General features: G+C 52.0%; 1 protein-coding gene across 4 annotated transcripts in view; it reads left to right on the top strand.

Moving 5' to 3' along the window:
- Positions 1 to 12,662, top strand: part of Itpkb (inositol-trisphosphate 3-kinase B) — a 100,431-nt gene extending 87,769 nt beyond the window's left edge. For all 4 annotated transcript variants that reach the window (XM_026405748.2, XM_077802461.1, XM_026405752.2 and 1 more), the window contains exons 5-8: positions 3,198 to 3,402; positions 5,767 to 5,868; positions 7,573 to 7,644; positions 9,349 to 12,662. In XM_026405748.2, the coding sequence (XP_026261533.1) occupies positions 3,198 to 3,402; positions 5,767 to 5,868; positions 7,573 to 7,644; positions 9,349 to 9,564 (595 nt within the window). In that variant the 3' untranslated portion in view covers positions 9,565 to 12,662. The remainder of the gene's footprint in view (positions 1 to 3,197; positions 3,403 to 5,766; positions 5,869 to 7,572; positions 7,645 to 9,348) is intronic.
- The last annotated feature ends 2,608 nt before the right edge of the window (positions 12,663 to 15,270 follow it).

The following is a 15,270-nucleotide window of genomic DNA, read 5'->3' on the forward strand; positions in this document are numbered from 1 at the left end:
CTTTTCAAGTTGCTGCATGAACACATGGAAAATATTCTATTTAGTGTTCACTTGGATGCCCAAATAAGTGTACCCCAAGTGATGAATTTGGGGCTAGTTATTCCTGGAAGACAGAAGCCCCAGAGCTTCCTGCTGCAGCTAATTCCAAGGCCAGGCTTCTCTGTGTGCCTCTCTGCTCCCTGAGAGACTGCAGGGGACAGGAGACCCATCTCCCAGCCCAGGCTGCCCCCATCCCCTGACTCGACAGCATCTCTCCCATTGCACCTTGGGTATTACCAGGGCCATCCGTCATGCCATGACAGACCTTATCTGCAGCCTGGTGCCTGCCACGGACCCAGGTTCCGTGGGGTCTTCTTAGTGTGCTAGTCTAGCTACATTTGGAAAGTGGAATGTGACCTCCCAAATACTTTGATCCAAAAACCTTGGCCTCAGAGTCTGTCCTAAGACCAACACCCATTGGTCATCCCTAGAGTATGGCTCATCCTTCCCAGAGAGAAGCTGGAGCCTGGGGCCATCTTAAACACTGGGCTTCAGAATACTAGGGACATGCTACTGAAGTGGTAGGAAGGCCCATCAGCAAGCCCAGCTACACCATGGAGGGGCTGGAGGGCAGGAGGTGGGTGTTGCTCAGGAAGAGGCCATGCAAGTGCTGAAAGTGTCTTATACTTGGAGCTTCTTTGGTCCTCAGTTTCACATGGGCATATGTTCAAAATGCTCTGGGGGCTGTTCTTTGTGGAGAGTTGGTAGTATCTTCCTGTCATTTGCAACAAGGGACAGAGGGGGAGACTGGAGTTGGGTTTCCAGCACTCTGCCCTCAAAAAGCTGTGGGTGACTTTGGTCTGCCACCTGTTGGCTCCCCATGGGAGCTGCCTTCCTTCTTTTACCTAGTCTTGGGTCACTTCCTCTCCCAGAGTCCAGCCATTGGGTGAGCAGGTTTCTGCTCCTCTGTATGAGATGGAGCTCTGATCTTCCCTCTGGGATGGAGGTGAGTGGGTGCAGGGAGGCTCACCTTTCAGTGGACCCACAGTCCCACTATCCAACTGGCTACTCTTGGGGGCACCTCCTCCTAGGCTCCTTCCTCTTCTGGGGTGTGGCAACTCTGTACAGATGGAGCTGCAGGGTCCCTTTTAGGAGAAAGGTCCATGTGACCAGGGATTCAACACTACTAAAGGCTACTTCCTGTTTAAAGAGCTACTGAGAGCCCTTTGCAGAAGTGCAGCCACCTACCCACCCATCCTGCAGGCCTGAACAAGGCCCTAAGGAGCATTTGGAACCCTTGACCCAACCTGGCTGCCCCCTGTCCCAGCCACACAGTACCTACAAATTCAAGGACAGCCTGTTGTCATTGACTTGGCTTTGCATGTGATGTACAAGGACACATATATGTATGTACATGCTTGCACATGCATGGAAGTGCCCAACCCAAAGCTAATGACTTCCCCCTTACAGTTTTCATCATCTCTCTGAATGAGTAGGTCCAAGTTCATATATCAGAGGCCAGCGTATTATTAGGGCTTCTTCCTTCCCAGGAGGGTGTAAGCTACCCTAAAACTTAAAATCTTAAATAATTAGTGAATAACAGAACACAAATACTCAGAAATATATTTACAAAAGTCGAAGCCCTTGATAGATCTAGTCCACATGGGTTCTGAAACTGGACAAAGGAAAGATGGCTCCGGTGGTTTATTTAAGGGGGTACATCAAAGACAGGGTTAAGGTTTCAAGGGTGGAGTCTTGCTTCTTGATGTCTTGCAGTTGATTGATATCTTGGCAGGTCACATCCATCTCAGGTGCTGTGTGGGCCATAGCAATTGCATTGTCCCTGAGCAATTGACCAGAGGAAATGTCCACTGGACATTCCCAAACACCAGGTGTCTCTGTCTATGAGGCTTCCCATGGACGGCTCCTCCAAAGACTTGGAGATTTAGTTTTCTTTATTTTCAGTGCGATATCAATTGATAAGGTAGTTTCAGAAACCTATCATCTGTAAGATGTAGATTTTCATTCATTCTGTTATGGGTTCCTTACCAGCAGCCTAGAGACCCTGTGTTGGGAAGTGTTGGAACAAGGGGACAGACAAGAAGAGAAGAGTAGGGGACTGGGAAGGAGGGGCACCTCTGAGGGCAGCTCTCACCCACGCAGGGGGGAAGGGGAGACCACTTCCCCAGCCTGCAACAAACACTGCTGATTTCAGCCTCTTTAAGGATCTTGGGCAGAATCTGAACCTGTTGTGGGGGGACAAGGGAACTTTAAAGGAGGATATGGGGAAGAGTGAGTGACCCCCCACTCCAGTTTGGAGTGGTGATGGAAGTTTGGCAATATGTTCTGGAGCATGGAGCATGTCCCCACAGCCCAAGACCAGTGATTCAGCCTTGGGCCACTTAAGACCTGTGCTATCTGCCCCTGTCACCTCCATCAGTGACCTTTGCTAGTTGATCCAGCATGAAGCAATTTAGTGGGATACATTTTCTCAGGCTTTCTGGGCTCAGGGATGCGGAGGGGTCACCAAGCAGGTTTCTGGGACAGAGCAGAAGCTAAGAAATCCAGATCTTTCCTGTGGAATATGGGTTTCTCCAACCAGCATTTTGGCCCCTTCATAGGCCACCTCTGGTCTGTCCTTTGTGCCTAGAAATATTTCCCCCTTTTAGAAAGAGCCAGAGACTTAAAGGCAGACTCAGCCTTTCAGGCTGCCTGGGAATGGGGATGTGGAGGACAGAATGAGTTCTCCAACCAACACAGGTCCTGGCTTCTGAAGTCTTCACTTTATGGGAGGGTTCCAGGCAGCCAGGGGGGCACCCCAGGGGTCCTGAGTGGACCCTGCCATCAGTCGCCTTTCCCACCAGCATCCTAGCTAGAGGAGCTGGACAGTTCACCCAGCTGCTCTGCTTCCTTCTTCCTCCTTCTGCTGGGCCCTGTGGGGGTCTCACATGGAGCTCCTACAGCTTGCCAGATCTTTAGGGTGGTCCTGGCATGGAGGTGCTCTGATCCAGCAGGACCACCCCTTTCCCCTCGGATCAGCCCAAGCTGTACTTGGCTCATCTTGGATGATGAATGTGCCTCATTTCAGGGGCTGCCAGACTGACTGTGGCCCTTGGACAAGGTATGGGCTGCTCAGAGTCTTTACATAGGCAGCCAGAGGAGTGGCAGGTGAGCTGTGGTCCAGGCCTAGCCTTCATGCAGTCTCACCTTCCATGCAGGACATACCTGGAAGAGGAGCTCACCAAGGCCCGGAAGAAGCCCAGCCTGCGAAAGGACATGTACCAGAAGATGATCGAGGTGGACCCTGAGGCTCCGACCGAGGAGGAGAAAGCCCAGCGGGCTGTGACCAAGCCGCGGTACATGCAATGGAGGGAGACCATCAGCTCCACTGCCACCCTCGGCTTCAGGATAGAGGGCATCAAGGTGAGACCAGCAAGACATGACCCAAGGCTGCCTGGGGTGCTCAGTTCACAGTGGGGTGATGGGGGCCCCACCAGCATCCGGCTTAACATTATTAAGTAAAAGAAGGGTTACTTGAACACAAGCCCTGGGATATAGCAGTAGCCACTCGGATACCCAGCTACCTGCCAAGTGACTAACAGGAGGGTAGCATATATAGCAGGGACCTTTGATGGACAAGTCCAGGCCCCCTGAGTAGAAAACGATGCTGTTTCCCTCCCTCAACCCCTGATGCTTGCACTCAGGAGAGGGTGTTCCAGGACAGGCTCAGGGCTCCTGACTGTTCTCAGAACCCCTTAGGGGTTGCAAGCTTTGCCTGGCTCAGGCCCAAGATGCTACCTTCAGCCCCAGGGACAGACATTTGGAACCATTGGCCTATTTCTCAGCCTGAAGTACAGGTGGGGTGGCCATGTAGGGAGTTTAGGCCTTGGAGTTGGGGTGGCTTCTAGCCCTGTCCAGCAGTCAGTCCTGTGAGAAATGGCCACTTAACTCAGCCTTGCCCAACACAGAGAAGCCCAGACAGGAACCAGCTAGTGAGGTGGCAGTTAGGGAACCTGGCTGGTTCATAGGCAGCAAGGAAGGGGCCCTTGGAAACCTCATCCTTCCGTCTTTCCTCTTCAGTGTCCTGAGAAGTGTCTAAGAAGACTCTCTTGTCCCTGAGCTGCTGCCCAGGCCCCTTGCTGTTATATTTGCTAGAAAGATTCAGGGCACCTCCCTTCAAGAGGCAGGGCTGAGAGGCACCCCTTGGGGGTCTCAGGCAGACCTGAGCAGGTAGCAGTCCCCACAGGGGCTTTGGCTCTCCCCTTCTCTGTCCAGTCTCAGCCCACTTGCCTCCAGAGTCCAGCTGTGGAGTCAGGGTTGGGTGTCTTTGAGTCCTCACTCTCCAGCTGAAGGGAGCGGAGCCTCCTGTCAGCCTTTTCAGATGGCATTAAATGTGAGTTTCTGCAGTTGCCAGTGTCTCACTTGCTGCCCACAGTGGCCTGTGGGAGCTGTTTTCACCTTCCCCCAGGACAGCTGCTTTGTGTGCTCAGGGCTGAGAAAGCTCTTTGCCCCTTCCTCATCTTCTGAAACCAGCCTTCCCTCATGTTTGTAGCCTCTGACCCTCAGAGTGGATGCAAGTTACATTCTCTTCATCCCCCTCCTTTTCTTCCTCCCTTTCAGTCTGCTCCCTACCCCTATATCTGTTGAAACAGTGTGCCTCCCCTGCACCCAGCAGGATGTGCTCCTGGTCTCTGTGCAGCTACAGGTACAGGCAAAGCCCATCAGCTGGCTCAGAGACTGGCTGACTGTGCATACTGTCACCTGCACCCGCCTGCTCATGGCCAGCAGAGGAGCCCCATGGGGAAGACTCTTTTTCAGGTCCCTCCACCTAGTACTCCCTCCCATGCATCTTGGGAACTCCCTGAGCCCCAGCCACCCATCTGTTCTTTTAGAGACTGCCATTGTGAAGTTATAGCTATCTCCAACCTGAGGACGGACAGGCCCAAGATCGGGGCTCTTGCCAGAGCCATCTTTTCTTGGGGTAGACCAGGGAACAGAGGCAGAGAGATAAAATTAGATCTTGGCTTTCAGGGAAACTATTCAGCAGTCCTCCCAATCTGTGGGGGTATTCCAAGGCCTAAAACAAATACCTGAAACTGCATACTATACCAAGTCCCTTGTACTATATTGTTGCCTTTACATATATGTCTGGTAAAGTTTATAAATTTTGCAGTTTTAGTTGTAACAGTAAAACCTAGTACAAATTTCTTTTTCCTTCTTCACAACCTCACAGGTAGATTTGTTTTTATTGGAAATCTTTGCAACCTCAGCAAAGAAGTTACATTTTTTTCTGTCTTTATTATGTTAAGAACTTTCATCTTTCACTTATAGGAAGGTCTTATAGTTTCTCTTTGGCATATCCAAATTTATGGCATCACTACTCTTGTGCTTTGGGGGTAATTATTAAGTAAAAGAAGGGTTACTTGATCATAAGCCCTGGGATATAGCAGTAGCCACTCAGATACCCAGCTACCTGCCATGTGACTAACAAGAGGGTAGCATATATAGCAGGGACCTTTGATGGACAAGTCCAGGTCTCTGAATAGAAAACAATGCTGTTTCCCTCCCTCAACCCCTACTGCTGTGTGATAATCACCATGCTCCTGGTTGCACCTGCCTCCTTGTACCATACCTGAGTATTTGGCTGCCTCCATTGTCCCTAGAGCATCTTGAGAGTCAAGATGGGTCTCACCTGCTTTGTAGTTGTTGAGTGGATGAGTACAGTGTCCACCTACCTTTGGGCTCTCTGCTGACTACATCCTGGTGGGGTGTCATTCTCCTTCTCAGAAAGAAGATGGCTCAGTGAACAGGGACTTTAAGAAGACCAAAACGAGGGAACAAGTTACTGAGGCCTTCAGAGAATTCACTAAAGGAAACCGTAACATCCTGGTGAGTCTGGGTCTTGGGATAACCATGACATCCTTGTCCAGGCTTTGCCTAAGTCAGGCCATGGCCACAGTGCCCACGCAGAAAAACCAGGCCCCAACTTCTGCTTGGAAGGTGAGGAAAAAGTGATATGGCTGTTCCCAACATTCATGGGTGCACTGGGAAGCTCTGTGAATAGTCACTCACTTGCCTTGGCCTCCCATCTCAGAGCTCCCTAAAACATTTTCCATCCCCTGTAGAGAGAGAGAGATCATTGCTGGATGTCTTGAGCACTTGCCATCCAGGTATTGTACTAAGTGTTCATTACATCCTCTTGTCAACTCTCTGGTGCCATGGACATTCTTGTCCCTATTTTATAGAAGGGAAACTTGAGAGATCAAGGATACACAGCTAGGAAAGCATAAACTTTATAGAGTCATACCCAAGTCTGCCTGACACAGAAGCCAGGCAGCCTCTGGGACCCCTGCCCAGCACAGCCAGCAGCCTGCTGGTCCCTGCACCCCCAATGCCTTCAGGCCTAGATAGGCTTCTGTTGACTGTGAGGCTGAACGAGAAAGGTATGCCTGTAGGTCACACTGCCCTCCCCAGCAAGACCTGGCCAGCTGTCAGCCTGGGAGGTGGATATACAAGTTTATGATAAACTTATTCCTTTTATGATGGCTGCTGTAACAGCCAGCAGGCTGGGACAGATACTTTGCCCACCAGGATGTGCTGACCCTCCTAGCTGAGTTGGGATGTGCTGGGCCACTGCACCCCAAGCATAAGTGCCCTATGACAGTTGGAGATCCAGGCATGGCTGGGATGTGAGCCCTGAGCCCCTCTGAGATGTACCTTCTGACCAGAACCTAGGAGCTACAGAGGGAGGGGCTCCAGAGAGCTTCTTCTCCAAGAAGACAGTGTCAGCTGGGGCTGGGAAGTCTCCTTCCCTCCCTTTCCAGCCAGGGAGGCTCCCCTTGGCCCCTTGCAAGACCCCTGGTTACAGGCGTGGGGAATGCACTGGACTTCAGGCTCACTGGTTCCTGGGCCACCTGTTGGGGAGGATCTCAGCCCCTCAGCAATGCTGTGACTATGTACTTCATAGCAAGGGGACTCCAAAACTGTGAGCAGCCCTGCCAAGCTGTGTCACTGCTATCCCTGTGGCTGTGGAGGAACGCTGTTTGCTTGTGTGGTACAAGTTTCCTAATTGGCCCTGCAGCCCTGGTGGTGAGACCCACAGAGCGGCACTTGGGGATAACAGGGCACCCCAGAGTCAACATAGCACAACTGGAGTTGTAGGGCTCTGGAGAGAGGCCACTGGCAGACATGTTTGTGACTCCCCCATGTACTCTGTCTTTAAAAATCAGCATGGCAGTTTGTGTTCAGGAAGACATTATGGTCTCTTGTTGTTAGATTCCACTTCCACACTGCTAGTGTTCCAGGACAGCTGGCCTCTCACGTAGGAGCTCCTCAGGGGTTTCTCTGGACTATCTCTCTTCTGTGCCTCCTGCTTGTGAGACAGTGTGGGGTGGGAAAAGGTGGCAACCAAGGCCCACTCGGGGTCTCCTTCTTGGCTCAGTTTCCTTGTTGGTAGATAAAAATGTTGGAGTAAGTGATCAGGGTTAAGATCACTCCCACTTCTAATTCAGGGATTCTGAATGGGGTCAAAGGGTCTGAAAACCCACCCCCTTGCCTTCAGTGTGTAAAGCCTGACCATCTTTCTGTTCCCAGATCGCCTACCGGGACCGACTGAAGGCCATTCGAGCTACCCTTGAAGTTTCCCCCTTCTTCAAGTGCCATGAGGTAGACGTTTGGCTTTGTGCTCTTGGGCAGAGAGCATGCATGCTAACAGACCCCATGGTTGCAGAAGCCTGAGAGACATTTAGGATAGCTGTAGCCATAAGCAGGCCACTGAGGGTCAACCCCCTCGCTACAAGAAGGTAGCTCATCTGTGTGACTGTGCTGGGATCCATGATGACCACATAAGTTGTCCTGCCAAAGATTAGTTGTCATTGCCCCTTTCTTCTTTCTGACCCTGCTCTGAAGTTATGTTCAATTCTGGGCATCTATGGCAGGATGCCTGTTCCACCACCCCAGGAGTCTCAGGGCAGAAGCATTCCCAGATGCTTCCTCCCCACTAACCTAGGATCTTCAGAGGAGACCCCGACAAAAGTGGGCGGGTCTTAAGATGCCACTCAGAGCTGGTCTGGAGCTTTCCACCTGCTCCCACCTTTACAGATGTTGCTCAACAGCAGGCTGGGAACTGAGTCACCTGGGAGAGGCTTTGCAAGTCATCGGAGGATCCCTGAAGGGGTTTATATGATCCTGACATGGGAGTCCAGGACCCCTAGCCCCATGCATGCACTCACACTGGCAATAGCGTGTGCACGTACATATAGAGCTACAGCCTTCTCAGCTCCCAGCACTCCCTGAAGTGGTTAATGTGGTAGCTGGCGGGGGGTGGGGGTGGGGCTGCAAAGCAGGACCCCAAGGCTCGGTGCAGGCTTGTAGCTCTTTTAGGACACAGTCCCTTAAGGGGTCTTGCATGGAGGGATTCTCAGCCTGAGCCCCACCTATGGAAAAGGTTGGGGATCCACAGTGGGAAATTGCAGACGGGGGTCTTGGGGTACCTACCTGGGGGACCATCCCCAGAGGGCAGAGCACGTTCCTGTACCTTCATGCAAAACTTACCACTGGCTCTTCCCAGGGAGAGACCACAGGCCTTGCACTTGGATTGCATTTCCCACTCACCTCTCCACTGGGTACACCTATCCCCCTATGTGACAGCCTTGACGGGGTACCTAGACATGGGGTGGGGTACTGGGGGGTCCCCAGAGAGCTGAGCCTAGCAGGACTTCAGGCACTGAGCCACCCTGGCCTCCCTGCACTGGGTGGAAGGATCTCCATATTCCCACACTAATGCTTTGACCTTTCACAGAAGGGAAAGGGTCCTCTTGTCCCTGAAGACACTCCATAGTTGGGGCAGACTGAGGAGGCCTTGCTGGGCATGTCTGGCCAGAACCTGCGGGGGGCCATGCTGCTGGGGCAGGAGAGTGTGCACTGGCACAGGGTCCTTCCTTGGCCCCCATGGTTAGAGTGTGGAATCTCCTTGGCACCTTCCCTTTCACTAGAGCAGTCACCCATTACTCATCACATGGGGGTCTCAAGGTTGGGGGTTGGGGACTTGGCCCCCAGGTTTAGTTATGATCTAGAAATAGTGGGAAGAGTGCAGGCCAAAATTGGGGGTGGAGAAGTGTTGTCTGCCATTCCAGACTTCCCCATGCCCCTGCCCACACAGAAGGCTGGTCACCATTCTCAGAATCTGATGTCTCCTGCCCCCAGCATGGCCCACTCTTGGGCCAGCTCCACTGCCCTGCTGAGAAAAGGGGACAGAATTTCTGGCCCACACCCCTCTTAGCTTCATGCAGGCTACAGGCCTTTCCTAGGCCCCCTCAGGTGCCAGGGTGTGCCAACTGGTCCCCCTCCTCACTGCCTGTTCTCCTCCAGGTCATTGGCAGCTCACTCCTCTTCATCCACGACAAGAAAGAACAGGCCAAGGTGTGGATGATTGACTTTGGGAAAACCACGCCTCTGCCCGAAGGCCAAACCCTGAAGCACGACGTCCCCTGGCAGGAAGGGAACCGGGAGGATGGCTACCTCTCCGGGCTGAACAATCTCATCGACATCCTGACAGAAATGTCCCAGGGTTCCCCACTCGCCTGAGGCGCCCACTTCATCCCTGCCCCCTCTTCCTCTTCTCTTCTTCCTCGCCTCCCTTCTCCTTCCTTATTGTTCCTCCAATCCTTCCTGGGTTCAAGCCCCAGAACTGACCCTCTTGAACTGCACTACAAGACACTTTGTAGAAGAGGAGCTAAGATGAGAGTTTCCAGTTCTTTTCCTAACTTAAGGGCTTGGAGGTGGTGTTCCCACTTCTCTTTGTAAATAGAATCACCTTCTGGAAGAAAACCTCCCAAACCTAGGCTCAGTTTCCTGTACAAGTCAGTTGGGTTTAGAGTTTGGGGGGCCCTGAAATCCCTAGCTGCCAAGGGAACCCTAGGAGATGAACCTGCCTATGGGTGGCCCCCAGAAAGTGCAGGCCTAGATGGGCTACCTGTGGGAGTCTGCTGCCCCCTGGTGGCCAGTGCCATCAGCGCTGCTGCCAAGCACATTTATCTCTGCCTCACACCCAGAGCCCAGCATCCCAGCCAGGTTCCTGGCTTCCTGGTAGTTGGGACACAAAAATCTCTGGGAAATCGCATATTGTTTGTGAGCACAGTTCCTTCCTATGAGCAGCTCCAGAGGCTTCCAGAGTTGCTGTGGTGGCCCTTCTAGGGCTACTAAATCACAACCCCCACTCTTCTGATATTGAAACCCTCCAACTTTGGGCCAGACCCAACTGGGAACCAGGAGAAGGCTGAAGTCAATTGGCTGTGTTCTCTGACCTAGACCTTCCCAGAAGGGGGCAGGCAGGAGCTTCATTCTTCTATCTGAAGTTGCTACCCAAGAATGCAGAGGTGACATTCTGCCAAGTTGAGCTTCCAGGGATGCCACTCTGATCACCCCAGAGCCACTGCTCAATGGCCTCACTGCCCTGCTGTGACAAGATCTAGGTGGCTGGGTAGGAGAAGTCAAGGTGCAGACAGCCCCTTTGAAGTTGGGCATGAATCCTTCAGGATCTCTGGGACCCTGGCCCCATCGAGGGGAAGAAGTTGATCTCTTGTTCCTTCATGTCCCTGGTGCTAGTTGGTCAACCCTATCAGCATATACAGGGTCCTTTGTCCTAACAGTTACAAGGTCTGGGGGTGGGATTCAGGGCAGCACCAGGCCAGAAAGAAGCAGGATTTGGGGTTGCTGGCATCATTTCTAAATTTCCCCTGCAATAAGCCTGACTGAGGGCTTAAACCTGTTTCCCCATGGAGTGTGGATGGCTTCCAGGAACATATTGGGTACCTGGGGGTGTCCCAGGCCCCTCTTCCTGGAGTCCCTGTGCTGTGTGAAGATTCATGGAGAGCCATTCTAAAGCTTCATTTTAACTGTAAAGCAAGGAAGTCTGTATTACTGAGAAGAATATACAATTTGTATGACTTTTTAAGAACAAAACTCCTAGCTCTGTTGCCATGTGGAGCTCTACATCAGGTCCCTGGGGCTTACCACCCCCTGCTTTGCAGAGTGCAGTCAGAGGAGCCCTACTGGGTACCAGGCCACTTGGGGGACACGGAGGGAAATCATGTGGACCAAGAACTGCTTCAGGGTTAGGCTACCCACCCTGGCACCTCAGGGTCTGGGGGGGGGGGGACGCTGTTGACCTGCCCACGTGACACATATGTTTCCTCTTCCATGCTGGGTGGGTGAGTGACAGTTGGCTGGGGGTGGAGGGCGGGACACATGAGAATGTATAAGTACAGATTTTAAAAAAGGAAATCACTTAAACTTCCTGGCTCTTGTTCAAAACGGTGGTGAGCTCCTGCGTGGGCTGACTTGCTAAAGGTCACACCCCCGCCCCGGCTGAGCCTGAGCCCTTGTGACAGCACGTGATCTGGAAGGCAGGCAGCATGGGGGTGGCATTGAGTGCCACATTAAGCTCTGGAATGCCCAAGCTGCAGTCACAGGATAGAAGGGACCCTGGTGGTCTGGGCTTCAGATCTGTGGGGAACAAGACATGTTAATTCAGACACAAAAGATTCTACAGCTATGAACTGGCCAAAAGTTACCCCCATTCTATGTATAAAAAAACATTTGCTAAAGCAAATTAATGATATGAACAAAAATTGCAGGGACCAGTTTAACCTATGTAAGTGAACAAAACTTCCCAAGCACTTTAAGAAGGCACCAATTGTTTTCGAACAATGTGATAATATGCAGACGACCATTTATTCACCCGTGGAACCTCTTATGGCAATATTTTGCATTGGGTTTAGTGTGTGTGTGTGTGTGTGTGTGTGTGAGAGAGAGAGAGAGAGAGAGAGAGAGAGAGAGGTATAAGAAGGCATCTTTCTAGGCTCATCCTATTACCTAGGGTGTTTTGTCTTTGTTAGGTTTTATATTTACCAGACTAGCTCCCACACCTGCTCTGTCTCTCAAGCCATTCTCCCACTCTCTTGCTATCTGGCCCTTCCCTCTCCTCTTGGTGGAATAGATAGGTCCTGAAATAGAATTTCCCAGAACCTATTTCTTGGAGGTCCAAAAGACCCAGCCCTGGTCCTGGCAGGGACTCCTTAGATCCTGGTCATGCAGGTGCCAGGAGGTAGCGCATGAGTGAGAGGGTGCTAGGCCCTCCTGCTCTGTCCTTGTGGGCCCTAGGGGTTCTTGGCAGTGAGCACTGCTTGGAACGCTTGGAAGGTTTCCTTGACTGTCCTTCCCAGACTCACCTCTAGTGTCCTGTAAGAAGTTTTTAAGTTATATTTATTTTGTTGGTTTTATTTTTAAAATTGCACAAAACACTAAGATTGAAAGGCTGAACTCTGTTTTATCCTTCAAGCTTGGCCTTCTTTCTGAACTTCCTTTCCAACTTGGTGGGAAGAGTCCGGAAGCAGCTCTGCCCCTGCCCCCGCTCCAAGATGGACAGTTTCCCCTTTGGCTGTATTTAGCTTTGAGTTGCATCTGGTCAACCCATGTGTATAGAGCCCGGTCCCTTTGCTCTAGGATGTTCATCCCGCCAGTGCCTTCCTTCTGGAGGAGAGGACCCCTCTGTCCTGCCCAGACAGGTGTCCCTCCTCTGCACCCCTGTCCCCATGGATCTTGGGGAAATGGAACTGTTACACTCCCTGCACAGTGCCTGTCCAACAGACTGCAGACGCTCTCTACCTTCCTGAATAAAGACCTTGGAGACCAGTGCCGCCTGGGTTTCATCCTTCAGCACTCGAGCCACCCTGGAGACGCCCTTGAGTCACCATGGCTGAGGATGGGCTCAGGGTGTCTTTGGAACTTGGAGGAGCCACATGGGGGTTATGACCATCCCCAGAAAGAGGCATTAGATTAATATTTTAATCTGCAAAGAGTTTAAAACACTTTCCTACCTTGTCCACAACACCTTTAAGTAGTCACCCCGGTATGTCAATCAGTAATGAAGAAGAGTCCCCCTGCCCCTAGCTGGAGGGTCTCCCGCATGGCTGAAGCTTGTGGAGCTTTACTCTGTTCTGGGCTCGGGCTGAATGCTCATGTTTGTGCTCCCATTTTACCCAGATCACCTCCGTGAACATGTTTCCATTGTACAGTGGGGGACACTGAGGCCTAGGCAGATCAATTTGACCTGGGAAATAAGTGGGGATTTGAACCCACAGTGTGCCTGGATTAAAAAACATTCCTGGGGCTGGGGATATAGATCAGTTGGTAGAGTGCCTGCCTTGCATGCACAAGGCCCTGGGTTCAATCCCCAGCACCACTGGGAAAAAATACATAAGTATACTGACTACTAAAAAACATTCCTGCTGTCGTCCTCACTCAGGGAATGTCTGGAGGGCAGAGACAGACCTTGACTTCTCTGTGTCCTGGGTCCCAGACACCAAGCACCTGACTGTACATTGTAGCAACCTGGTGGCGAAATAATGGCTGTGTCCACTGGGGGGTACCCTCCAGTAAAAGCCTCTGCGACACATCAAGGATTCAGCGTCATCTACGCTCACCTCCTTTCAGCTTCTCTGCAGCACTGGATTGTTGGGGCTTCATTTGCAGAACTGAGAATTCTTTATTTGGGGACCGGGGTATATTCTTTCTTCATTGCTGTGAGAAGTTTAAGATGGAATTACAGAAAGTAAACGCCTCAGAGCCTTTGCAGGTTCTGCCCTTTGCCTGGGGTGTGTGCCCCAGGTTAGCCCATGGAAACTGCTCACTTCATATGTGGGTGCCTTCCTGTGGACCATGTTCCTGGATCCATAGCAACCAACTCTGGGTTCCAACCCATCTTCACACAGGTATAACTTGACAGCACTTTGAATGCTACCCACCCTGTACCTGAGTTGCTTCCTGCCATAAGGTTTCCCTGTTGTGTGGTCAGGCCTGACCCTACATAACCTTAAAATTTAGGGGAGCTTGTCCTCCATGGTACAAACCTTTCACCAATAAGAGACAAGAACAGGAAAGAGATTTTTTTTTTTCTTCCTTCACTTCAGGCCCAACTGATGGCTGCAGTCTGACTGCTTCTCAGAGAACAATCCCACAGATCAAGCAACCAGCTGGACCAAGTAGTGGCCCCTAGATCATTATCCCTATATCGGGGCCCCTCTGTCCCCATCCCTGTCCCTAGGGCACTGAAGGAAAGATTCCATCTCAGGTGTAGCTAACAGGTGAATCAGAGTCAGGATCTTTCAGGGGTTGGCTCCAAGGCTGCCTTCTTGTGAAGGTCTCTCAGCCCCCAGGCTCCTACCCCCAGCCTCAGCAAGACCACCCCAGCCCTCTATTGCATTGCCCTGCCTTCCATGTAGCCCATGACTCTGGTCTGTCCCCTGTATATCATGCTGCCTGAGGGCACAGACTGGAGCTGGTAGCTGCTGTTTCTTCAGTGTCTGCCAGTAAATGTTAGTTGACTAAAGTGCCTCTGACTGTCCCTGTGACCACAGCAGTCAGGTCACCAGAGAAAAAGAACATCTCGCAGTGGGAGTAGACATTCCCTGGCCTCTCACTTCCTCTCCTCCAGTGAGCTCTTCCAGCACCCTCTTTGGCCATCTGCTCTCAGGGTCCCACTCTAGACCTCGTCCTCACCAAAAACCCATCTCTGGATTGTCATTCAGCAAACACTTTCTGGTCTGCATGAACGTCACTCCCCTACTCATAGACCCTTTCCCCTGGAGCACCCCAGGGTTTTATGATCAGCCCCAACCCACGTGAAGCCCCTGAAGTCAATAGACACCACCCACCTGCGTCTGCCTATGGCTCCCTGCTTAGCCTCCTAGTGCCAGGCCACTGGGTGACAGGGACTCCTCTCCAACCCTCATTCTCCCAGAGCCTCAGCCCACTCCACCTTTTCTTCCCAGAATGCCAGCTGCCCACTGCATGGAGTCTCCTAACTGGTGCTGTAATTAGGGGCTAAGGAGCATCCAGGATATCTCCCCTTCCATATCCTCTCAACCTGTAGCCTGGGGCATCTGGACCCACGTGTACCCCAGAGGTTCTGACCATGGAGAAAGGACCAGTCCCCATCTTGGGGGAGGGACCTAGATGACCCAGCTACCCACAAGGACACATGGCCTGGCATGGGGCAGAATTATCCCGCTGGCTCAGAGAATGGAACCTTGGGGCTTTCTGGTTACGAGTCAATGCCCAAGGCTGTCCACAGAAAAGCTCTACCTGCTCCTGGACGAGGGGAGTCACCGGTTATCCCAGCTGTACACAGGCACCCTCCACATCCAAGGGTGGATCCAGGTGGAGCCTGTGTCAGAAGAGTCTGACCTTGGTCCCCATTTGCTGCTTCTCTCCTTCATCAGTCAGCACTGG

This window comes from Urocitellus parryii, chromosome 9 (assembly GCF_045843805.1).
Source record: "Urocitellus parryii isolate mUroPar1 chromosome 9, mUroPar1.hap1, whole genome shotgun sequence".
NCBI classification, from domain to species: domain Eukaryota; kingdom Metazoa; phylum Chordata; class Mammalia; order Rodentia; family Sciuridae; genus Urocitellus; species Urocitellus parryii.